The sequence below is a fragment of the Dreissena polymorpha genome, chromosome 9 (genome assembly GCF_020536995.1).
Source record: "Dreissena polymorpha isolate Duluth1 chromosome 9, UMN_Dpol_1.0, whole genome shotgun sequence".
Taxonomy (NCBI): domain Eukaryota; kingdom Metazoa; phylum Mollusca; class Bivalvia; order Myida; family Dreissenidae; genus Dreissena; species Dreissena polymorpha.
In genome coordinates, this window is record NC_068363.1 from 73,359,081 (window position 1) to 73,384,271 (window position 25,191).

Below are 25,191 nucleotides of genomic sequence, written 5' to 3' on the forward strand. Positions count from 1 at the left end.
TTGGATGCGCAACCTAAAACAGCCAACAGGTCAGGTCGCCAGATGGTTACAGATCTTGGGAACATACGATTTCACTGTTGTACATCGGCCCGGGACACAACATAGGAATGCAGATGCCTTGTCACGAGCTCCATGCAGTAGGTGTGCCAAACAACAAGGGATCACGGAGACTTTCACACATGAAAACTTGATAAATGACGACACTCCATGTGGAGAAGAAACATCTCCAGTGGTTAACACTGACACTGTGCGAATGATCACAAGAAGTCAGAATTATCCATTGATTGTCTTCAAACAGACATCCTACCCAGTTCAACAGTGGTCCTTGGGTGATATCAATTCACAACAAAAGTTAGATCCTTCGCTGCTCTTCATAATACAGTCACTAGAAAGGTCATCTATCCGCCCTTCTTGGCAACAAATCTCAACTCAGAGTGAGTGTGTCAAAAGTCTCTGGCGAATGTGGGACCGGCTTTCTATCACTGATGGATGTCTAATGCGTTCTTGGTTTGAGAAGAACAAATCTTCACGCCAGGTCATTGTACCTGCAATAAGGCGCCAGGAGTTGATGAGGTACATGCACGACATTCCTTCCTCAGCACATTTGCGTACTGACAAGATGCTTGATAAACTCCGCCAGACTTTTTATTGGCCTGGTATGACTACCGATGTGGAAAAATATTGCAGTCAATGTCACAGCTGTGGCGCCCGAAAACCACCTAAGCCAAAGAAGGCTCCACTTGGTTCTCAGCCTGTCCTCGCCCCTCTAGAAAGAGTCGCTCTTGACATTCTAGGTCCTCTGCCTCGCAGCGAAAAAGGCAACACGTATGTTCTAGTGATCTCTGATTTGTTCACTCATTGGACAGAGGCCATAGCCATCCCGGATCAGCTTGCTGAAACAGTAGCAAAAACGTTTGTGAATAATTATGTCAGCAGATTTGGTGTCCCATTACAAATTCACACAGACAGAGGCACAAACTTTGTGTCCAAATTATTTGCAGAAATGTGCAAGTTACTTCAAATGCATCACACTTTTTCAACTCCTATGCATCCACAGTCAAATGCTTCAGTGGAAAGATTCAATCGCACACTAGGGACCATGCTTAGCATGTATTGTCAAACAAATCAAAAACTATGGGATGAGTATTTGCCTCAAGTTATGATGGCTTACAGATCAAGTACCCATAAAACAACTGGTCAAACCCCAAACAAAATGGTTTATGGAAGGGATGTCGTATTACCTGTTCAGGCATTCATCGGTCTTCCACCGCAAGACTCGGGCAACACTGACTTGGAGGCCACAGATGACTACGTGAAAGAGCTTCGTGAGCAGCTTGAAGAAATCCACTCGCTTGCTCGGGTCAGCCTGAAACAGAAACAAGAGTATCGGAAACGCCATTATGACCTTACAGCCAAGAGTAGAGCTTTCAAAACAGGTGATGCTGTATGGGTTCATGACACCTCTCGGAAACCTGGAGTCTGTACTAAACTGGGAGCTAATTGGAAGGGCCCATACATGATAGTCAAAAGGATAGATGACCTCGTTTATCTAATCAAGTCTTCTGCCAGCGGACCAATTAAGTCAATTCACATTGACCGTCTAACGGCATACAAGTGCACAAACCTACCAAGTTGGTTAATTGACCAAAGAAAAACACAATAGATGTTCACATGACAACCAAGAATTATTATAATATTATTTATTAGCACAATCAGGCCTCTTTAACAGTTTTAAACCACAATATTTTTTTTTTAATCCATAATCCATGTTTACAAATGACTGATGTTCATCATAGATGCATACAACATATCCTTATATCCAGGAACTCTTTAAAGTTGTTAGAGATGAGTCGATCTAAACTCTAATGTATTTTCATTGAATATTGTGTGTTGTTGATTCCTGTAGGAGAATAATTTTTTATGCTTGTGTAAAGTTACCTGATAGTCCGGACGACAATTCAGTGGCCTGATCAACCACAGGAGATTTGTCTTAAGTTTTGTACGAGGCTTTTCATTTTTGCAATGAGATTGCGTAGACGTGATCTCCGCAATGCGTTTTATTTCCTGGAATCAACAATAGATAGAAAACAATGTTAATACAAGATCTAGGGTTTAAGAACAGATTTTTTTTATTATAAGGAAAGAGTCCTCTGGATGGATACAATAAAGCTAGGAAAGCTTTTAAAACAGGGATAGTGGTACATAACAGCATTCATATTTAATGGCGATGGATTCAGTTGTTTTTGTTTAATACAAACAATTTAGGATTAAAATTTGGTAGTCTATTATTTACATATAAATATATAACAATGTTATGTTGGTATCATATATCACACTACAGGCAACACCATATTAGAAACCTTGAATGTTTTGTATATTGCAGGCAAGACCATCCACAAATGTAGTTACTGCTACGAAATATTTACTTGTCACCGGGATGTGGTGCACCACACCATCAAAGCGCACCAGTCCTGCGAATTGCTGTGTCCATGGTGCATTAAGGCTGAGCATCTCTTCCGTTATCCCGCGGATCTCAGCAGGCATACCCAACATCAGCATCTTGAAGTCTACCACTCCTTGCCCCCACGAACCCTGACAGCAGCCAACTGTTTCTACTTCTCCAAGGTGCCAGCACAGTACATGGAACTTTTTGTTGCTGTGTCTGTATTCACGTCCCTAGAAGCCCAGTTCGCCATGAAGAGTGTTGCCCAGTGGTGCACTGGTCGCACCCCTGGGGCCTCACATTGGATGACAGGTTGGCAGCTTGCCAAGTCCACCTCCACCAATCCCCAGATTTCATCATCATCAGTGATCGCCTCTTCATCTCAGAAAACCACTGACCACTCCAAGACTCCTTCGTCCACCACTTTACCACTGTCCTTCCCCCTCATCTTGAAATCTATCGACATTTCGAATGGGGCCGTCAAGATTTTCGTTTCATCGGAAACCCACCTCTATCAGGTCAGGCTGCTTCAGCAGGCTCGTAGTAGACCCGAGGTGATAGGGAGAATTGTGACCCTCTCCGCTACAACCGTAGAAATGTTTATCGCCCCACCTGCTGCAAAGTTTGAATTGTGTCCTGATGACGAAGCACGGAAACACATCTCCAAACTGCTTGCCATCGACGCAAATGATCTAACCACAGTCCGTCAGATGCCCTACACATTGAAGAGGTCCCTCCCAATCCATACAACCCACATAGCCAAGAAGATTTGTGCCAGTCCACTGCCGCCTTCTCACCCACCTACACATCCATCAAAGACCCCATCCATCACCCCTATTCCGCAACCTGTCTCACCTGTTTCAGATCGTAGTCAATCATCAACATCATCCTTGCATGATCTGAAAACACCATCACCTTGTTCTCTAGGATCTCCTTCACCAATCGACCTTGAGAATACTACCCCTTCAACAAATGTCCATGCAGCCTCCAGCACTCACACAACTACAACAGACTCCAGTACAACTGCTGCTGCGACCATTCCCCAAGTATCTCCGTTGTTTTACAGACCACCTCAAGACTGCAGTACTCCCTTACTCTACGTCCCATCATCATGTGCAACGCCAAGTTATCATCCTACAACGATGACATCCTTCAGGCCCGTACAAGCAAGAGTCCGCTTCGCACCACCAACTGTTCCTTCCTCTCCTTCAGCCCCCATCTACATCCCCACTCCTAAAAATAACGACCTGCAACTAATGGCTCGAAGCCTCTTGTCTACTGGAAATATGCCAGTCCTCCCTCCAGCACCCAGAGAATGGAGTCTGGTCCCTGATGAAAGCGCTCATCTGACCCCCTGTCTATCGTGGCCACCAAAGAATTGGACATCATTTTCACCAGAAGAAAAGGGTGTCCTCACTGAGTATGCTGCTGGTGCGCTGGAAATGGCAAGCGGAATTCACCCGATCCAGCGCCAAGTCCTTTTGTATAAATACAGCTATCTTTCACTGACTGGAGCCATGATTCCTCCAAACAAGGACACACAAATGATTTTCTTCAACTTCAAAACAGTTCGGGACATTGCTCTTGGGATAAGTACCTTCCCAAAGGAATTCCAGAAGCAGTTTCTTGAATGTCTTCAATCTTTAAGTCCTGTGGACATGGTGAAGTTTGCTGCCGTCCCATTGAGGCTAACGTCTGAATAAAACCATTATGTTACCTTGCTGCCCTGATTCCGATGTCCTGTTACCTTGCTGCCCTGATTTTGATGTCCTGTTGCCTTGCTGCCCTGATTCCGATGTCCTGCTACCTTGCTGCCCTGATTCCGATGTCCTGTTACCTTGCTGCCCTGATTTTGATGTCCTGTTGCCTTGCTGCCCTGATTCCGATGTCCTGTTACCTTGCTGCCCTGATTCCGATGTCCTGTTACCTTGCTGCCCTGATTTTGATGTCCTGCTACCTTGCTGCCCTGATTCCGATGTCCTGTTGCCTTGCTGCCCTGACAGTTAACCGACGCCCTGCCAAAGACCCTGATGCCCTGTTGCTGTCCTGATGCTCTGTTCCTGCCTTCTGACGTTTCGTTCCAATCCTGCCTGTGATCTCTGATGCCATGTGCCAGTTTGCTGATGTCTCGCGAACTGACATTTCAAAATTGATTAATTATTTGCATAGACATTATTGTGTGTGAGTTTAAAGTATGAGCTCATACTATATTGTAAGTATGGTAATTGATTAAATGTTTATGTGTAATAAAGTGTTTTAAAATAATATTTTGAGATATTCTGTTTTCAATAAATAACTTTTATTGACTTTTTTTGTTTTTTTTGTTAAAGAACGTAACCTTTAATTGGGTAAAACAAATACATTTACGTGATACTAGTTCTTGCATAATTGTTCTTGAGTCTGCAAACTAGGGTGAGCTTCATAAACTGTGTCTGAAATCAAAGCACTGAGAAGACTTGATTGTACCTGAAACAGAAATGTAGTGTTATTTATGCATTGTTATTAATGTGTTAATTGTTCAGTAATTGTTATTCTTTCATTTCAAATTTGTATATATCTGTAAGTTTAAATTTTTACTTCAAACTTCAGGAGAAGTTTATGTCTTTAAGGTGGGGGAAGTGTAATACCCTGTATCCGAATACTATACACGTCCGAAATATGTACACTTAAGAATGCCTTACCTGTTTAACTTTAATAATCCAAATTTTCCTTGTTGTTATCTGGTTTAACAACCATTATCAAATGTTTGTTAAATCCAGTTAATGCTTTCTCCATTATTGAATATCCATTACTTGTAATTTGAATCGCCAGCATTGAATCGAACGCGGGTTAAATGTTCCAAAATGTCCGCCATTTGCAATGTCGAAGGTTATGACATAGCAAGTTAATTCTACGCGAATAAGTTATATCTTATCGAAGAAATGTGTTTTCCCAATGTTTATGTGTAGTATTATGACCTGTTAACTGTTTTATTGTTACAATGTTACTTATACAGTTAGTAGTCCTGTCAGATATTAATGCTGGTGGGGAACTATTTCAAGTATTTTCGCGCAATGCTTTCGCATTGCTTTCACTATGTGTTAGATGAAATATTATTATTATGATTGAGAAATGTAATGAAAGCATTGTATAGTTATGCATAATATTTTCTGAGCTTTTTATTGATGTAATGCTTTCTTGTTAGACTTGCAATGCTGTTAATGCAAATGTTGTTAATGTTGCTTAAACCGTTTTACATAGTTAAATACTTTCATGAAAGTCTGGCTCTGATTGGTCGCCAGCAACGCCCAGCCTCAGCAACTGCTTATAAATAGAGCTGTGGTTGATGATGAAGTCAGTCGTAACTCACTAGTCAGTAGTGACTTGACCCAGAATAGTCGCTCATTACTTAACAACCCATTTAAGATGTCAAAAGCCAACAAAGGTAAAAACTAACATATACGACTCACTTACCTACGTTTAATCTACATCTGTACGTCATAGTTCTGACTAGTTCTAACTGACATTTTGCATCTGCATTAAATACTATTTAGAATAACTATAAAGAGTGACGACTGATTTCATCGCTTTATTTAATCTGAACTGCTGTTCAAATAGTTAATATCATACTTGTTGTTTAATTAACCACTCATAGTACTGTTTATATGGCAAACGTTAAGCTTCTGCCCTAATAAATAAATAGTTACAGAAACCATCCTGACTTCTTTTTAATGCGTTTGAGTTCTGAATAAATAAAATGCAACATCATCGATACCGCTCGGCTTACAATATATATAACAAGGTATGCAAATCAGGGCCGTACCCAGGATTTTTTTACTGGGGGGGCCCAACCGGGGAGGGTTTGGGAGGGGTCTCCCCTCCCTATATATATACTTTTTTTAATTTGGCACTTTGCAAGGTGAATTTAAATGCTTATAAAAACGTATTTTGTGATATGAATTAATGGAATATAACAAGTAAATCAGCACATTTCGGAAGTCTTAAACTTTAAACATTGGTGTGAATTCCCAACAATATTAAAAGCTTTAGATTTCCGAAACTTACAGGTTTAAACTAACAATTATCCAAATCAACTCTCGTATTGCTTCCACCATTTTTTTCACAAATCAAAAACGTCACAGGTTTTTTTTAAATCTGATTTTTTGGGAAAGATCATTTTTGAGGGAAAAAAATCCGCGAAACGCCTAATATTTGAGAGAAATAATGAAAGTCTTAAATAATCAATTTAACATATTTTACTGTTTTCAAACAAATTCAAGGAAAGAGATGATTTAATTATACAATATTTTTCTACACTGGATCAGGTTAACTTATACAATGAGATCAATTTGTTGTTTCAATTTTCATTTTTTTACCAATGAGCCATTAATAGGTTGATATTACTCAATTCTCGGTACTCAATTATTTTAAATCGGAAAATTTATGAATCTGTTTTTCTTTTAAACAAACATGTTAACTATCTCATCGTAGTCTTTTTCAGTGATTTCCTTTCAAAAATTATAAATACTCAGTTTTAATCCGTTGTCAGTGTTTTTGTTCCAGTTCAAATTCAGGGCCCTATTCTAAATGCAAAAAGTATATATTGGGACCTAATAATTCCCAATAAAAGGTGTTTTTTTTTTAAATTTAGAAGGGAAAAATACGTCTAGGGCCTTCTCAAAGAAGAAAAAACTTGCGACGGCAATTATCAGACCAAAGTCTACGAACTCCTGTAGCAGTTGCTTCCATTCGCTGCACGTATCAAAATACATGTTACATCAACCATCGATAGATGAAGCATTCATAATCACAATGGGGGACTGATCGGGGATGTGTGTACAAGGCGATAAGAAAACATTGCCTAGAGGCTTATCTCGATTGGCGAGCGTTAATCCCCTTGTTCATCAGGGACAATAAAACATAGCTGCTCTTTTGTTTTGAGAGAAAGTATACTGTGGGCCCTTGCACGAGAGAAAAAATTGCAGTGGACTGATAATTAAAAAAAAATCGTAGTTCGACAGCCAGCTGGGGGGGGGGGGGGCCCGGGCCCCTGGGCCCATGGCCTGGGTACGGGCCTGCAACTCAAAATCACCCCAAAACGGGATGCATCGCTTTAAACAGCCATATCTTCATCAATTGTGCAGCGATTTTCACGATCTCGGTCTTATTCAATGCCGAAATGAATTTCCTTTCTGGAAATGTATATGTCTTGTAATATTTTTACAAATGCTGGGTCAACTTTTAAGAAATAACACAACTCGCATGACCCAGTTGACAATGATCATGCAGTCTTTAAGACTGAAATCTTCACGGAGTAAAGGGCATCTTCCCTACAAAGTTCATGTACAGCGATACCATAATTCAATAAAACGTATGAAAAAAAATTATTACCGTTCTTGTCGTTACATTATGCATCAAGACTAACTGTCCAGCGCCGTTTGAAACCTTTGTTTACATACATTTTAACTAACTGACATTTTAAACAAACGAGTGATTTCATAGGTCCAATGCGGAGGTGTGTCTTTACAACTGGAGATTTCATTCATAAAGACTGCATGATCATTGACAACTGGGTCATGCGAGTTGTGTATCGTGTTATTTCCTAAAAGTTGACACATAATTTGTAAAAATATTGCAAGACATATACATTTCCAGAAAGGAAATTCATTTCTGCGTTGAATATAACCAAGATCGTGAAAATCGCTGCACAATTGATGAAGTTATGGCTGTTCAAAGCGATGCACCCCGTTTTAGGGTGATTTTGAGTTGCATACCTTGTTATATTTATATTTGATAGTGAATTTTTTTTTTCAGAAAAGATAATTTTTCGTTATAATATGATTATTTATCATTCAAAATGATGTTTTCACTAATTAATAACATAGCAACACGCTAACCACCTGTGATTCAATATACAGAAATCAACTCAAACAAACAAATTCGTTGAATTGATATCCCCCGCCAATATGCTTCTGGACACAAAAGTGTTATATTTGACACTCAAAAAAGCATTTTTTCAAGATACAAAGGGCCATAACTCCGTTATTTACAGATGGTGTACAATGCCATTTGGCCTGCATCATCCTAGTATCCATATATATAGTCATACCAAGTTTCAATCAAATTCGTGAAAGCACTTTCAAGATATGGCTCCGGACGAACGGAAAGACAGACGGAAAGACAGACGGACAGACAACGCCAAAACAATATCCCTCCCCCGACGTCGGGGGATTATAATAAAATGTTGGTTTTTTATGTTACGCTTATTACACACTGACTACTGCATGTTAACCCATTACCTTGGAGCAGGCTATAGTGATGTTAGCAGCACCATTGTACACATTCATTTTGGCTTTATTTCCAAAATAAACAAACACCGAACCCTGTGGAAAGAACATGAGAAAAAATATGCAAAACAGGTCTTTGAAAGTATCACAGGAAATATAAGAGCCCCTTGCATGTCAAAACCAATATCAATCACTTTCTGTACTTGTTTAATTCTCCATAATAAAAGCATTTGTCCATTTGTTGCAGCAGTATGAAGATTTGTTGGTTTTTAACATTTAAATGTTTGTAAATATGCGTAAAAAGATTATACTATGTATATTTTATATTTAATTATAACCAAATTAAAGGGAATGCTGCATAATCCAGCCATCACTTTTACAATGCATAAATGCATATCAAATTTCTCGATCATATCTTATGCAATTATTTAGTTTCAGTTTCTGAGGACAGACTGACAGCGAAACGAATGGATGAATAGAGGAGACTGTCAGACAGAACATGGCAAACATAAAACCAAAGTTGCATTCAAAGTTCTGTTGTTAACAAAAGTGACCTGAACTTTGACCTCTAGTGAAAAATGATAGGCCTTGAATGCTCCCCATATTGTCCTTTATAAGTATAACCAAGTTTCATCCAAGTTTTTTAAGTACTTTCTGAGAAATTGCTGGTTCCAGAATAACCTTATGTACTTTTCAAATCATTGAAGATTTTGCAGATGGATAGACAGAAAGAATGATGAGGAAGGGATTGACAGACAGATATAAGGCAAACCTAAAGGTCCATGTGTATATGAAACTTCATGTTTATATACTCTAGTATTTAGTTTTGTTCTATTTTTAGTAATAGTGACCTGTCCTATTACCTCTGGTGGAAAGGGGGTTTCCTAACATTTCCCTTTCTAATCATAACAAGTTTCATACAAGTATCTTCAGTAATTTGTGAGAAATGTTGGGGTCCAGTTTTGCTGACAGACAGACTGATGCGAAAGAAAACTAATTTTTAAGAGGATGGATTCAAAAACATTCTTCAGGCAACGATTCTCAGACAATTCTCAGACAATGGGTCACAACTCACAAGGTACTGTAATGGATCGTCACCAGCATTCACAAAGGCAGGAGCCCCGATAGCGAGGTCAGCCACACCATCCAGGTTGATATCTACCACGGCAACAGAAGTGCCATACCTAGATTGAGCCTGACAAAAGCCCGGAATGTTCATTAACACATTTAAGGGATATAGGATGCCATACTTCTACAAAACATGACCAACAGAATGTATTCATTATAGATTAGAACAAAGAATAATATAAATCAAAGTTTTTATAAAGAATCAAAAGATTGTGATATAAAGACCTGTTTAAACAAGACTATTGTCAATATATAGAAGTGAAGCATTATGGTCCCCTACCGGTGAAACTCCACCATTATCAGATTTTATATTTTATTTTTATATTTGTTGCCATAGCAACCAGAATTGTTGACCTAGGAACAAAATGAAATGACATGCATAATCTCCATATTGCCATCTATCCATGTTTCAAGTTTCATGAAAAAATATTAAGAACTTTTAAAGTTATTGCAGGATCCAGAAAAGTGTGGCAAACTAACTGACTGACTGACATACTAACGGACACACAGAGCGCAAACCATTAAGTCCCCTTTGGTTTCACCGGTAGGGGACAATTTACAAGTAAACACAAATATTGATTAAATTGCTCTTCAGAGAAAACTGGTTTTTATATAATTTCTTCCATATTCCCCTTATATATGAGATCAACGATATATATAAAAGCCCATTTCAAAGCCATTCTGACCAACAAAAAAACGCTTAATATAGAATACAATTAGGCAATTAAAACACATCTATTAAAGTGATATTATGGGCATTTTTCACTGTTGAATTGAGCTGAAAAGAATTAACAGGTCAAAAGAGTTATTTAAAATGTGGTTACTGACCAATTATCTTCACTCATCTTGCTACCAGTTGTTTATAAAAATATATTTTATATTCAATATTCTTACGTGACTCACCCAGTTCTATAAGCCAAGATGATCCGTAAAACAAAATTGTGTCATTGTGTCGCATGAACCTATCTGCACTTTAGTTTAACATCGTACATGCATGATCAGTTGTCAAACGAAAGTACGGTTGATATTCAAATGCATTATTTTTTATCTTTCCAGGATATTAATTTAGTATGTTGATGCTGCATTAACAAATATAAGTGTATATGAAGTTAAAACACCAAAAATAAACAACGGTTGCGATAGACACCTATAAACTGTTAAGATGCCCATAATATCACTTTAAACTTCAATCAAAAAGAAAAAATCTGGACTTTCACAAAGTATGAAAAAATTATATGTCAAGCTACAAGTGATGGAAATAGCAGTATTCACTTTCATATAGTTTACTTGTATGTAAATGGCATGTTTCCCTCAAACACTCTTACCATGCCAAAGCCTCTTAAGATCTGGCCCTGCTTAAAAGACTCCAGGTTGTCAAGGTCAGGGTTCACTGTCTCCGGGATACCACTTGCATCACCTAGGAACATAAATTAATGTTTATTTCTCAATTTCAATATATCTACACTTTATTTGAGCCATGTACGTGTGGTCAATTAGTCTATAAAAACTATTCCTTGTCACACTCAGCCACATTTAGCATTCTACCACATCAGGGCAACTACTTATTTTTTTATTTTTTTTAATTACACACTGTTCATATTTTAGATGAAAAAACGGTTGTAGAAATAGCGGCATGAGTAATGTGAACAGTTTAAGGAACAATAAGCTGGATTGAGTGCACAGTTTTCAACCACTCAAGTCTCTATCGTGTAATATTTTCATATTTCACATGTGCATCAAAAGGTCTTTGAATATTTCAAATTTCACTTGAGTTTTCAAGCAGATCAATCTACTATGTTTTGGATACTTTTTATGTTAAAAACGTCAAGAACCTTAATACACTTGTTGTGTAGCCAAAATTGAACCTGACCTGTATTTGATGATATTACACATGTGCACCAGAAACTATTTGAATATGTAAGCCTTTCTTGAGTTACTATCCAGAAACCATGTTTTGCTGGAAAATTTGGTGCAAAGGGGCCATAATACTTTCAACACTTATTTTTGCAATTTATTTTTATACTCTACCTGTCATTTACAAAATTAAAAAAAAATCATCATAAATAAATAAAAATGTTAAATGTGTCTTTAAACATTTGCAATGATAACTACCAAAAGACAGACAAACTAAAAACTCACTCTTTTCCCCCTCTTATGAAACTTAATGTGAGAGGGTTTGACAATTCTTAAACTAATTATGTTCAAAATGTAATGTGCATACTTCTTAAATATATGGAAATAAACCAGAATGAGAGAATAAGTGCAGTCAGGCTATGACAACAAATGACAGAAATAATAGGCTGCCTGACCATGAGGCATATAAACACTGTACTCACGTCTTGCAACACTTAAATCTAGAATACAGATGTATCCATGCAGATGCCTACCATATACAATGTAGACCCGTCCCTCCTGCGGACTTCCTGGCATGCTGTAGCCAGGGGCGCCAATGACCAAGTCATCAAAGCCATCAGAGTTTAAATCACCAACAGCAAATGCACTGTAAAAGCATAAGTATGATAGTACATGTATGTACAATTTTCAAGTTGTATTAAAAAAATGGCAAAATTTTCCTTCTCCTCATCCAGTTACATACTGATAAAAGCCTTGGTTTAGCAGTTGATAAATGTATGTAAATTTAAAATGATAAAGTAAGTGTTAAAATTACATAAAACAAGGGCTGTTTGTAAAACATGCATGCCCCCCATATGGGCTGTCAGTTGTAGTGACAGCCATACTGTGAATACGGTTTTTGTTACTGTAACCTTGGCTTTTGATCTAGTGACCTGAAAATCAATAGGGGTCATCTGCCAGTGATGATCAATGTACCTATGAAGTTTCATGATCCTAGGCCTTATTATTCTTGAGTTATCATCAGGAAACCATTTTACTGTTTTAAGTCACTGTGACCTTGACATTTGACCTAGTGACCTGAAAATTAATAGGGGTCATCTGCCAGTTATGATCAATGTACCTATGAAGTTTTATGATCCTAGGCGTAAGCATTCTTGAGTTTTCATCCGGAAACCATTTCACTATTTCGAGTCACTGTGACCTTGACCTTTGACCTAGTGACCTGAAAATCAAAAGGGGTCATCTGCCAGTCATGATCAATGTAACTATGAAGTTTCATGATCCTAGGCGTAAGCATTCTTGAGTTATCATTTGCAAACCATTTTACTGTTTCTAGTAACTGTAACCTTGACCTTTGACCTAGTGACCTGAAAATCAATAGGGGTCATCTGCCAGTCATGATCAATGTAACTATGAAGTTTCATGATCCTAGGCGTAAGCATTCTTGAGTTATCATCCGCAAACCATTTTACTGTTTCGAGTAACTGTAACCTTTACCTTTGACCTAGTGACCTGAAAATCAATAGGGGTCATCTGCCAGTCATGATCAATGTACCTATGAAGTTTCATGATCCTTTGCCTATGCATTCTTGAGTTATCTTCCGGAAACTGTTTTACTATTTCGAGTCACTGTGACCTTGACCTTTGACCTAGCGACCTGAAAATCAATAGGGGTCATCTGCCAGTCATGATCAATGTACCTATGAAGTTTCATGATCCTAGGCCTAAGCATTCTTGAGCTATCATCTGGAAACCATTTTACTATTTTGAGTCACTGTGACCTTGACCTTTGACATAGTGACCTGAAAATCAATAGGGGTCATCTGCTAGTCATGATCAATGTACCCATGAAGTTTCATGATCCTAGGCCTAAGCGTTGTTGAGTTATCATCCAGAAACCATCTGGTGGACGGGCCCACCCACCGACATGTGCAAAACAATATACCCCCTCTTCTTCGAAGGGGGGCATAAAAATCTAAGTTTAACATATATAGTATTTGTTTCAGGTTTCTTGTTACCAATAGGAAATATGTGCTTAGAAACATTCATAAGTTTAACGAAAAGAAAAAATTGAAACTTTTAAAACCTCTTACACATTTTCACTCAAAATTAAACAACAAATCTTAGATTTGGCAAGGTTTAAAAGATCACTTACTCCCCAAGTCGGGCGTAGTCATTGCTGACATAGAAGACTCTGTCAGGCGAACGCGGTTCTGCAGCCAAGGATGATTTTGTCTGGCTCTGCCTGAATTTCTTCACCTCAGCCTGGCGCTTTTCAGCCGCTTCAGCCTTCTGCATTCTGTGCTTCTTCAATTTTTCCTTCAACAAATCATGCATTCTTAAAACGGATAAAACACAAGAGGGCCATGGTGGCCCTGTATCGCTCCACTGTTTTTTTATGCGAAAAAAGCGTGCAATGCGCATGGGTTGAAATGTACTCAAGCATGTGACTTTCTCTTTCTATCCCTTGTCCCACTGGGCGCTTAAAGTTGGAAGGGTGAGCATTTTTTATATATGGAAAACATTACTACAGTGTTAACTAAACAGACTAAAAAGTCCGGGAATTGTCGCACAGGTCCTTTGCTTATAACATAGGTACATTTATCTCTCCAAAAGATATTGTCGTTCTTTTTATTTCACATATTTTTAGATGCTGAAGATCAAATCTACGCATGTTCTACAAGATTAATGAAAACTCCTTCATTCAATCATTAATCTTTTTCCAAAATTCCAAAAAGTGTTTGTAGGTTTCAAAGTTTCTGTTACTTATATAGTTCATGACATATGTAAAATACCTAATGATGTAGATCACCTGAACTTTACTTCATTCTTGAGGCATTAGTGAGTGTAGCAGGATTGTTAACGTGGTGAAGAAATTGTTTATTGTACAAAGAAGATAGTTGCCTGAGGAAACATAAAGTTACAAGTTTTTCAGGTTCATGAGGTGCTGAAAGGCAGTAGGGATGATAACTTTGTAGAGGTTGTTTGTTAAACAAAGTAAATGTTTATGAGAAAAAAATTGAATTATAATTCATCAAGATGTTGCGATCATGGCAACACTACTTGCATATGGCGTGAGGTTTAAAGAGATATCATGACAAACAATTAGCTTGACCTAACTTTTCTTTACTTTTTCCATCTGACATTGGTTACCTGTCATGTTTGTTTTTGAAAAATACTAGGATTGCCATATATTGAAATAAGGTATCTGACCTATTCTCTGATAGGTTGCTAGTATAAATAGACTTAGCGGCAGTCATGTTATAAACAAGGGGATTGTTCACGGCATTGGTAGAAAATACTTTTAATAGATACATCTTTTTAGCTCACCTGATTGCTCAGGTGAGCTTTTGTGACCAGTCTTTGCCCTTCGTATGTCCGTCCGTCCGTTAACATTTGCTCGTAAACACTCTAGAGGCCACATTTCTTGTCCCATCTTCATGAAACTTGGTCAGAAGCTTTGTCCCAATGAAATCTTGGCCGAGTTCGAAACTGGGTTGTGCCGTGTCAAAAACTAGGTCACTAGGTCAAAAAAAAAGAAAAACCTTGTAAACACTGTAGAAGTCACATATCATGTCCAATCTTCATGTAACTTTGTCAAAATGTTTGTCTTAATGATATCTTGGTTGATTTCAAAAGTGGTTCTGATCCGTTGAAAAACATGGCCGCTAGTGGGCGGGGCAGTTTTCCGTATTTGGCTATAGAGAAACCTTGTAAACACTCTAGAAGTCACAATTTTTGCCCAATCATCATGAAAGTTGGGCAAAACATTGGTTCGATTGATGTCTCAGACGAGTTCGAAAATGGTCGAGATTGGTGAAAAAACATGGCCGCCAGTGGGCGGGGCATTTTTCTCTATATGTATATAGTGGCAGTTTTCCCTTTTTTGGCTATAGAGAAATCTTGCAAACACTCTAGAAGTCACAATTTTTGCCCAATCATCATGAAAGTTGGTCAAAACATTGGTTTTATTGATATCTCAGACGAGTTTGAAAATGGTCCAGATTGGTGAAAAAACATGGCCGCCAGTGGGCGGGGCATTTTTCTCTATATGTTTATAGTGAAAACATGTGAAAACAGTAGAAGTCACAATTTTGGCCCAATTTTCATGAAATGTGCTCAGAACATTTGTTTCCTTGATACAAGAGTTGAGTTCAAAATTGGTTCCGGTCAGTTGAATAACATGGCTGCTGGGAGGGGGGCAGTTTTCTCATTATCCCCCCCCCCCCTTTCGAAGAAGAGGGGGTATATTGTTTTGCTCATGTCAGTCCGTCCGTCCACCAGATGGTTTCTGGATGATAACTCAAGAGCGCTTATGCCAAGGATCATGAAACTTCATAGGTACATTGATCATGACTCGCAAATAACCCCTATTGATTTTCAGGGCACTTGGTCAAAGGTCAAGGTCACGATGACCCAAAATAGTAAAATGGTGTCTGGATGATAACTCAAGAACGCTTATGCCTAGGATCATGAAACTTCATAGATACATTGATCATGACTCACAGATGACCCCTATTGATTTTCAGGTCACTAGGTCAAAGTCACAGTGACCCAAAGCAGTAAAATGGTTTCCAGATGATAACTCAAGAACGCTTATGCCTAGGATCATGAAACATCATAGATACATTGATCATGACTCGCAGATAACCCCTATTGATTTTCAGGTCACTAGGTCAAAGTCACAGTGACCCAAAGCAGTAAAATGGTTTCCAGATGATAACTCAAGAACGCTTATGCCTAGGATCATGAAACATCATAGATACATTGATCATGACTCGCAGATAACCCCTATTGATTTTCAGGTCACTAGGTCAAAGGTCAAGGTCACGATGACCCGAAATAGTAAAATGGTTTCCAGATGATAACTCAAGAACGCTTAGGCCTAGGATCATGAAACTTCATAGGTACATTGATCATGACTCGCAGATGACCCCTATTGATTTTCAGGTCACTAGGTCAAAGGTCAAGGTAACGGTGACCCGAAATAGTAAAATGGTTTCTGGATGATAACTCAAGAACGCTTATGCCTAGGATCATGAAACTTCATAGGTACAATGATCATGACTTGCAGATGACCACAATTGATTTTCAGGTCACTAGGTCAAAGGTCAAGGTCACGGTGACCTGAAATAGTAAAATGGTTTCTTGATGACTACTCAAGAACGCTTATGCCTAGGTTCTTGAAACTTCATAGGTATATTGATCATGACTCGCAGATGACCCCTATTGATTATCAGGTCACTAGGTCAAAGGACAAGGTCACAGTGACAAAAAACGTATTCAAACAATGGCTGTCAAGGTCACGGTGACTCAACTTAGAAAAATGGTTTCCGGATGATAACGCAAGAATGCTAACGCCTAGGATCATGAAACTTCATATGTACATTGATCATGACTCGCAGATGAAATAATGATGAAACTTGACCAGGATGTTTGTCTGGACAATATCTAGGTCAAGTTTGACATTAGGTAAAGATTTATGAACCGACTCCTCTCAGGTGAGCGAACTAGGGCCATCTTAGCCCTCTTGTTTAAGTTGGATTCTCCTTACTTTTTTGCAACTGAATATTAAAATCACTAAATTTCAATGTAACAATTTGTTGTTAAGTTTATCTTGAACAAACATTTTTTGCAATCTGTTTATAAATCATAAAATGATGTCATTCACAATTTTTTTTTTATAAATAGGGCCTGTAATAAAACAAGAATTTTGAGAATGTTAACATAAAAGAATAATACTTACCATTTGGTGAAAACAAACAAAACAATACAATTTTTTTTAATGTTATATACAAACAAGGTTAATGTACTAAATATAAACAAACACACTTGAGTGTTCTTCTTGTGTTAATGATGTATTAAACTGAGTTAAATTAATATATATAATTTGTTTACCTTTCAATATCTTGCATTTCACATCTTTAGTTCAATGCTATTTTAATTAACTGATTAATTAACATAATTAAGCAGAATATGCATATGAATCTGATTATACACAGATCCACTATCATATAAATCAAATCATGTTTGTCTATTTCCATGTTCGAAAGATCCTCTTCTAAATTGTTTTACTTGGCGAGTAGACTGAACTCCCAATTTGCAAACAGCTAGAAACACTGGTTTCCGTGACACAAATTCACTGTGCACATTTCTAAACAAAATATGTGTTTCTTGTATCTAAAACGTAGTCTTTTTCGTTGACAAACACATTTCATTATTCCTATCAAACTATATGATGTCAGTCGTTAATTCGATTGATATTTGTCATTTCAATAATCTTAATTTTCGCTTCACAGCGGCGCCATTTGCATACGAAATACCAAACACATTTTATGAAACCAATTTTAATTGGAAGATTGGGAAACGACAGCCAATTATATCGCTTGTTTTAAAAATGCTTAGGCAGAATCTACCAGTGTAAAATGCGAAGAGATTTCGCGGGCCGCGGATATATTAAGCATATGTTCATTTTTGTGACCCCCGGGGCAGGGTCAAATTTGACCCCAGGGGCATAATTTGAACAAACTAAGTAGAGAACTATTAGATGTCACTACATACCGAATTTGGTAGCCCTAGGCCCTACTGTTATGGACAAGAAGATTTTTAAAGTTTGCACAAAATAGGCTTTATATAAGCATTTGTTCAATTTTGTAACCCCTGGGGCAGGGTAAAATTTGACCCCAGGGGCATAATTTGAAGAAATTTGATAGAGGACTATTAGATGTCTCTACATACCAAATTTGATTACCCTAGGCCCAATGGTTATGGAAAAAAAGATTTTGAAAGTTTTCACAAAATAAGCCTTATATAAGCAAATTTTCAATTTTGTGACCCCTGGGGTGGGGTCAAATTTGAACCCAGGGGCATAATTTGAACAAATTTGAAAGAGGTTCACCTAGGGAACATTGCTGAGAAATTTCATCAGAATTGGACCAGTACTTTAGGAGAAGAAGATGTTTAAAGAAAAAGTTAACGCACGCACGCACGACGGACACAGGACCATGACATAAGCCCCGCTGGCCTTTGGCCAGTGGAGCTAATAATACAGAAGGATTTTCTTCCCAAAGGAATAAATTTTAATGCAACCTTTAACTATCATTTAAAATAAAACTCCTTAAGTCTAATGTGTACCCTGAAAGGGAATGGGGCAATTCTAAAGAATTATAAGAATTTATAATTAAAAAAACAAGATATGTGTTTGTCAGAAACACAATGCCCCCTACTGCGCCGCTTTTTTACCTTTGACCCTGAAGGATGACCTTGACCTTTCACCACTAAAAGTGTGCAGCTCCATGAGATACACATGCATGCCAAATATCAAGTTGCTATGTTCAACATATCAAAAGTTATTTCAAAACTTATGTTTTTTTATTTTTTGACCTTGAAGGTTGACCTTAACCTTTCACCACTCAAAATGTGCAGCTCCACAAGAAGAAAGTAAGAGATTGAATGGAGAAATGATTTTTTTTTTAAATTTTGACCTTTGACCTTGAAGGATGACCTTGACCTTTCACCACTCAAAATGTGCAGCTCCAGGAGATGCATGCCAAATCTGAAGTTGCTGTGTTTAATATTAAAAAAGTTATGAAATTTTATGTTTTTTATATTTTGACCTTTGACCTTGAAGGTTGACCTTGACCTTTCACCACTCAAAATGTGCAGCTCCAGGACAAGTAAGTGAGAGATTGAATGGAAAAATGATTTTTATTTTTTTAACGAAGGTTAAAGATTTAGGAAAGAAAAATACAATGATATTTGACCTTTGACCTTGAAGGATGACCTTGACTTTTCACCACTCAAAATGAGCAGCTCCATGAGATACACATGCATGGTAAATATCAAGTTGGTATGTTCAATATTGCACAAGTTATCCAACTTTAACCAAGGTGAAAGTTTTGGACAGAATGACAGACAGATAGGACAAAAACAATATACCCCCAATCTATCGATCCGGGGGCATACCAATATGGAATGAGTGAAAGGAATATTGGCAAAAGAAAGAAGCGAGAAAAGTGGAAGAACAAACATATTTGATGAAAAAGTACTGTTGGACCATCCTGGGTCACTGAGAATGCAACATCAAGAACAATGATAGGGGCTTGAAGCTCCTGGAATTTGTCAACAACCTCATGCAAGCAAATAGGTTTGGCCCTTACAAACCATCATGAATAAAATAGAGAACATCATAATCATCATAAGCAGACTACATCATGGTGAATAGGCGCTTCTGCTCTAGTGTGAACATCGCCAAGACTAAGTGCTTTCCTGGTACCGACATTGGCAGCTACACCTGATAAAGGTCAAGAAACTTGGCCTCACAATAATCAAATTCAACCTAGAAAGGCTGATGGATCCGGAAGGAGCAGAAGCCTTCCAGGAGGAAAATTTGCAGCTCTCACCATCCTAGACGCTGCCAACACAGTCATACACACATTGATTGACACCTTCAACATGGCAGTAACTAAAACAGCAGGTAATTTCATTGGAAAGCATAGCTTTGTTAAGAAGCCCTGGGTTACAGCAATGTACTTGAACTGTGTGACGAGAGACATAAAGAAGAAGAAAAGCGGCGCAGAAGGTGCCAAGCATTACAGAGCAGTAAACCAAGAAATCAAGAAAACATGTAAATGGCAAAAGAAAAGTACATTGAAAAACAGTGCAATGTTATTGTTGAAAACCTGAACAACAACAAGAGCAAGAAAGCATACGAGTTGGTGACAGAATGGACAAGCACAATGTAAGAGCCAACAACCAAAATCCATGACAAAGATGGAAAATGTCTGACTGAAGAACAAGACATCCTAAAAAGATGTAGAGAATACTGCTCAGAAATTTAAAACTGTAGAATCACAGGAGAACCAGAAGTCCTCCAGCATACAACAACAACAACCATCACATCCTTTGTGAAGAAGTTGAATTGACAACATCCTAGGAGAGGTGGTGCAGGTGGGGGGGGGGGGGATGACCAGCGCTTTATTAACAATCTGCAACAAGATCTGGCAGACAGATTTGAACTTAAACTATAAAAAAAATGTATTTTACCATATAGGAAATAGATGGTTTCACTCTGACACCACGGAGCTCCCTGGTTACTATGATGTCGTCCATGGTAACGCCATTCCTTGGTGGCTGTCGGTAGTAACCATTCTTGCCTGGGTTTCTGTAACCTTTGACCTGAGGGAGGCTTGCATTGCATTGCAAGAACAGTGTGCTCTGGGGGATGTAACATGACCTGGAGAAGTAAAAAACTTGAAACAGCTAATAGGAAAACAAGAAAGTCTTAAACTACAAATAACTATGATACAAAGCTGTTTTTAAAATTGGTATTTAAGGGCATTTTAACGGGATATGTTTTGGTAAGAAAAGCAGTTTTATTACATAAAGTATCACTTGATATACCCAAACCTCAATCAAGCTAAACACTACACAAGAAAATAAAGTACATAGCAACAATAAGTATGTATTGAAGAAACAGTCAAGATTCTTGGACAACCATGCAGTTCTTCTTAATGTTCTCTACTATTATAGGACCTTTCAACTGAATTCCTCCAATACTTAAAATATTATTGTTCATTTTCCACTAACAAAGAAAGGTGTGCATTACATATCACTGCAACAGCTACACAACATTAAAAGATACACACTGTGTTCCCTTCTCAAACATGGTGATAGTCTGTTGCCAGATTCTGTTGGTCCATCCTGCCATATCGTCCAGACCGCCAATGAAATACTTCTCCAGCTGATCCAGCAGGAAGGGACTCTGATCTGCATAGTCTGCGTACAGCTGGAAAATAGAGAAACCCGTGAAATAAATATTTGTGTCATGCTCTGTGAAAAGGGGGCCTGATGCACGTGCTAAAAGTGTTGTCCAAGATCAGCCAGTGCAGTCCACACAGGCTAATCTGGGACAACACTTTACGTAAATGCATTAAATCCCTTTTATATCAAGTATCAGGTCAATATCTTAAAGCGTTTAGGCAAAAGTCTGAAAAATGGAATGCCAGATGGCCGACAGACAAACAGTGCAACTGCAGGGGCATAGAAATTAAAACGGGAGCTTCCAAACTTGGTCAAGTGATGCATATAAATGTGGGGAATAAAGATTTTAATTAAGAACGACATCCTTTAAGAAATTCATGAAGACCAGCTTTACAAAAAATGTTTAAACTAGCTATGATGTTAAAAATACATTGAGGCAAGTGAATAATCTTGCCATTTCTTAGAAAAGTTCATTTACAAACTAATAGAAAATTGACTGACATTATAGAACAACAAAAAAATAAATAATAATAATAAAGTATGACATAATAGTATTATAAAAGAAATACCTCCTTTGCCGCAAGGTTTTCAGCCAATCTGCATAAATAAAACAACATTGTTTTTAGGTAAAAATAAGTTTGACACTTAATTTTCTTACACCAATAGATTAATTGAATAGATAATTATAAATGTCTTCGGCTTTATATAGTTTTCATAGACAGTTTTCATATATATATATATATATATATATATATATATATATATATATATATATATATATATATATATATATATATATATATATATATATATTTATATTTATATATATACAAATTTAAACATGAGATAATGACTAACTTGAATAATGTTTTTGAATGTTAAAAATGATCTTAAAAAAAAAGCACAATTTTATAAATAAATATTCAGAAATTCAAAAACTTGAAGTTGTTAACAAATAGTTCCATAATAAGTTTGATAAGCTAGAAAAGAAGAAAAGATTACATGAATGCTGTTTAGACTTCTATTAAGAAAGTCAAAACCAGTTTTGATAACTATTCCTTTGCTAAATAATTCAAGATGGTGAGCAAGGTAAGATTGGTGAAGTGACAAAGTAAGGTCAAACATACTAGTATATGGTAAATATTGAAAAGAAACATGTCTACACGTAAAATTCATCCAGTCATTTATTGGTAACTTGCTTGTAATCAATTGGCTCTGGAATAATTATCATCATGTGAATACTGATGTGCCGGTTTTTCCCTGTTTGCTTGTATACATAACACCTTGTAATACATTTCAAAATATTAATTTATCAACATTTTTGTGCTGTTTTAGTTACCTAATCGTGCAACAACCATATGGAGTTATTGGTATATAAGGCAGGCTAGCTGTGCATAAAACAGTCAGCTCATATTCAGAGAGCAATATACATCGCATTCATTGTCCTGTTGTCATGGACCCCAAAAGGGTCCCATGTATCACATTTATTAAAATATTTTGAGGTCTTGGAATGTTTCAAGTTATAGCAGAATACATTTCAATCAATAGTTATCAATAATAATAAAAAAATATGGTAACAATAAAAATCACAAAGTCAAATAGACTACAAATTAAAAAAACACTAGGTTAATATGAATGGTGTAACAAATACATGTTTTACACATCTTTGCTTCAACTAGTTTTTTTAACAGATTTTTATGTATAAATACAAGACATTAAATATTGGCCAATGACAAATGATGAATTGTCATGCTTTTATATGTAGAAATATGGCAACATATTCCAATGCAAGGAATGTAACTCTGGGTAAAGCAAGAAGGTATCTAAAAAGCTTTGGAAATAATGGTTTTGGAATATGGGGGTTTCTCCACACACAAGGGAAACTACCTTCCAACAAACAAGACAAGGGCACATTCCTGGATTATGGCCCTTGGCATTTTAGTATAGTTTCCATTGTAATAGTTGATGTAAATTTGGAACAGGTCATCCACAGGAACATACCTGGCAGTTACAAATAATAGTCAACATTAATTAGTACATACAATTTGTTTTGCATTCGGATCTTAAACATAAGCCATGCAGTTGAATATCCTGAATATTTACTATGCATTTGATCACAAACATATCTATGAATCAGGATTCCCAACATTAGGATCAATATTATATGCTAAGCATTAGGATCTCTAAAACTTGCTATGCATTATGATCCCTCACATTAGGTATACATAAGGATCCCTGGTATTATCTTTATTTGTATAATAAATTCGTTACATTTGTTTAGCATTAGGACCCCAACGTTTGCTCGGCATTAGGGATCACATATATTTGCTCTGCGTTAGGATTACTTATATTTGCTCTGCATTAGGATCACTAATAATTGCTCTGCTTTAGTATCACTAATATTTGCTCTGCATTTGAATCATTAATATTTGCTCTGCATTTGGATAACTAATATTTGTTCTGGATTTGGATATATTTGCTCTTCATAAAGACCCCAAACATCAGGTATGCATTAGGCTCTTTCATATTGGCAATGCATTTTGGATCCACAACAGATGCTATGAATAAGGACCCCCAATATTTATTATGATTTAGAATATTTTACATAAATTATGGATAAGGATCCCAACATTTACTATTGATTAAAATCTAGTACATAGGCAATCCATTAAACACCCAAACATCTATCATATAAAGAAGTGAAACTCCAGCTGCTGGAGCAGTATTGAATTTTCATTAAAAACAATTAGTTGGTCCTTTCATGCATTAGAATCTACAAAACAGATTATGAATTAGAATCTATAGCATGGCCTCTGCATAAGGATCTCTTACAAAGATAATACTTATAAAGACCTCCAACATTTGCTATGCATTTAGAGCTGTATGGTTTGCTATGAAATAGGATCGCTAATTTTGTAATGAATTATTATCCCCAAAATATGCTATGCTTAGGATCCAAAGTATTTGGATATTATAATAAGCAAAACAAATTGGTTATGCAAAAGGATACCTTATATTTGCTATAAAATAGGATCCTTAACATTTGTAATCCAATTGGTACCAAAAATTGCTTATGCAATAAGTCCACTTTAATTTGCCATGTGTTGGGATCACTGATATTTGTTATGCCTTAGGATACTGTATACTTGCTATGTATAATGATCGTTTAAATTTGCTATATATTTCAATTCCTAAGATTTGCTATGAAATCGGATCCGTCATATATGCTATGCATAAGCATTACTAATATTTGTCATGAATTAGGATCCCTTATATTGGCTATACATAAGGATCTCTGACATTCTCTATGCATGTAGATCCCTTCAATTTGCTAAATATTAGGAAACCACACATTGCAATTCAATAGTATCCCTCATAAGTGCTATGCACTTAGATTTAAACAAAAGGGCTATGCAATAAATTTTCTCTCAATTTGATAAAAATTATACTAAAAGGATCACTAACATTTGCTATAAAATAGGATCAATAACATTTGCTATAAAATATGATCCCTTATATTGTCTATAAATTAGGATCCCTGATATTTGCTAATAATTAGGATCCCCAATATTTGCTATGAATAAGGATCCCTTATATTTGCTTTGAATTAGGATCCCTGATTTTTTGCTATGAAAAACATTCTCTGATATTTGCTTTGAATAAGGATCCCTGATATTTGCTATGTGATTGTATCCCTGATATTTACAATGTGTTAGGATCCCTGATATTTGCTATGTG

The 25,191-nt window shown here is 36.9% G+C and overlaps 1 protein-coding gene across 2 annotated transcripts in view; it reads right to left on the bottom strand.

Moving 5' to 3' along the window:
- LOC127843817 (phosphatidylinositol-glycan-specific phospholipase D-like) overlaps positions 1 to 25,191 on the bottom strand; it is a 58,444-nt gene that overhangs the window by 19,329 nt on the left and 13,924 nt on the right. Inside the window, exons 7-15 of one of the 2 annotated variants that reach the window (XM_052373650.1) lie at positions 23,341 to 23,454; positions 22,023 to 22,050; positions 21,339 to 21,478; positions 20,737 to 20,926; positions 13,847 to 14,010; positions 12,225 to 12,337; positions 11,163 to 11,254; positions 9,785 to 9,904; positions 8,722 to 8,805 (exon numbers count right to left, since the gene is read on the bottom strand). In XM_052373650.1, coding sequence (XP_052229610.1) covers positions 8,722 to 8,805; positions 9,785 to 9,904; positions 11,163 to 11,254; positions 12,225 to 12,337; positions 13,847 to 14,010; positions 20,737 to 20,926; positions 21,339 to 21,478; positions 22,023 to 22,050; positions 23,341 to 23,454 — 1,045 coding nt within the window. The remainder of the gene's footprint in view (positions 1 to 8,721; positions 8,806 to 9,784; positions 9,905 to 11,162; positions 11,255 to 12,224; positions 12,338 to 13,846; positions 14,011 to 20,736; positions 20,927 to 21,338; positions 21,479 to 22,022; positions 22,051 to 23,340; positions 23,455 to 25,191) is intronic. The other variant, XM_052373651.1, reaches the window with a different exon arrangement.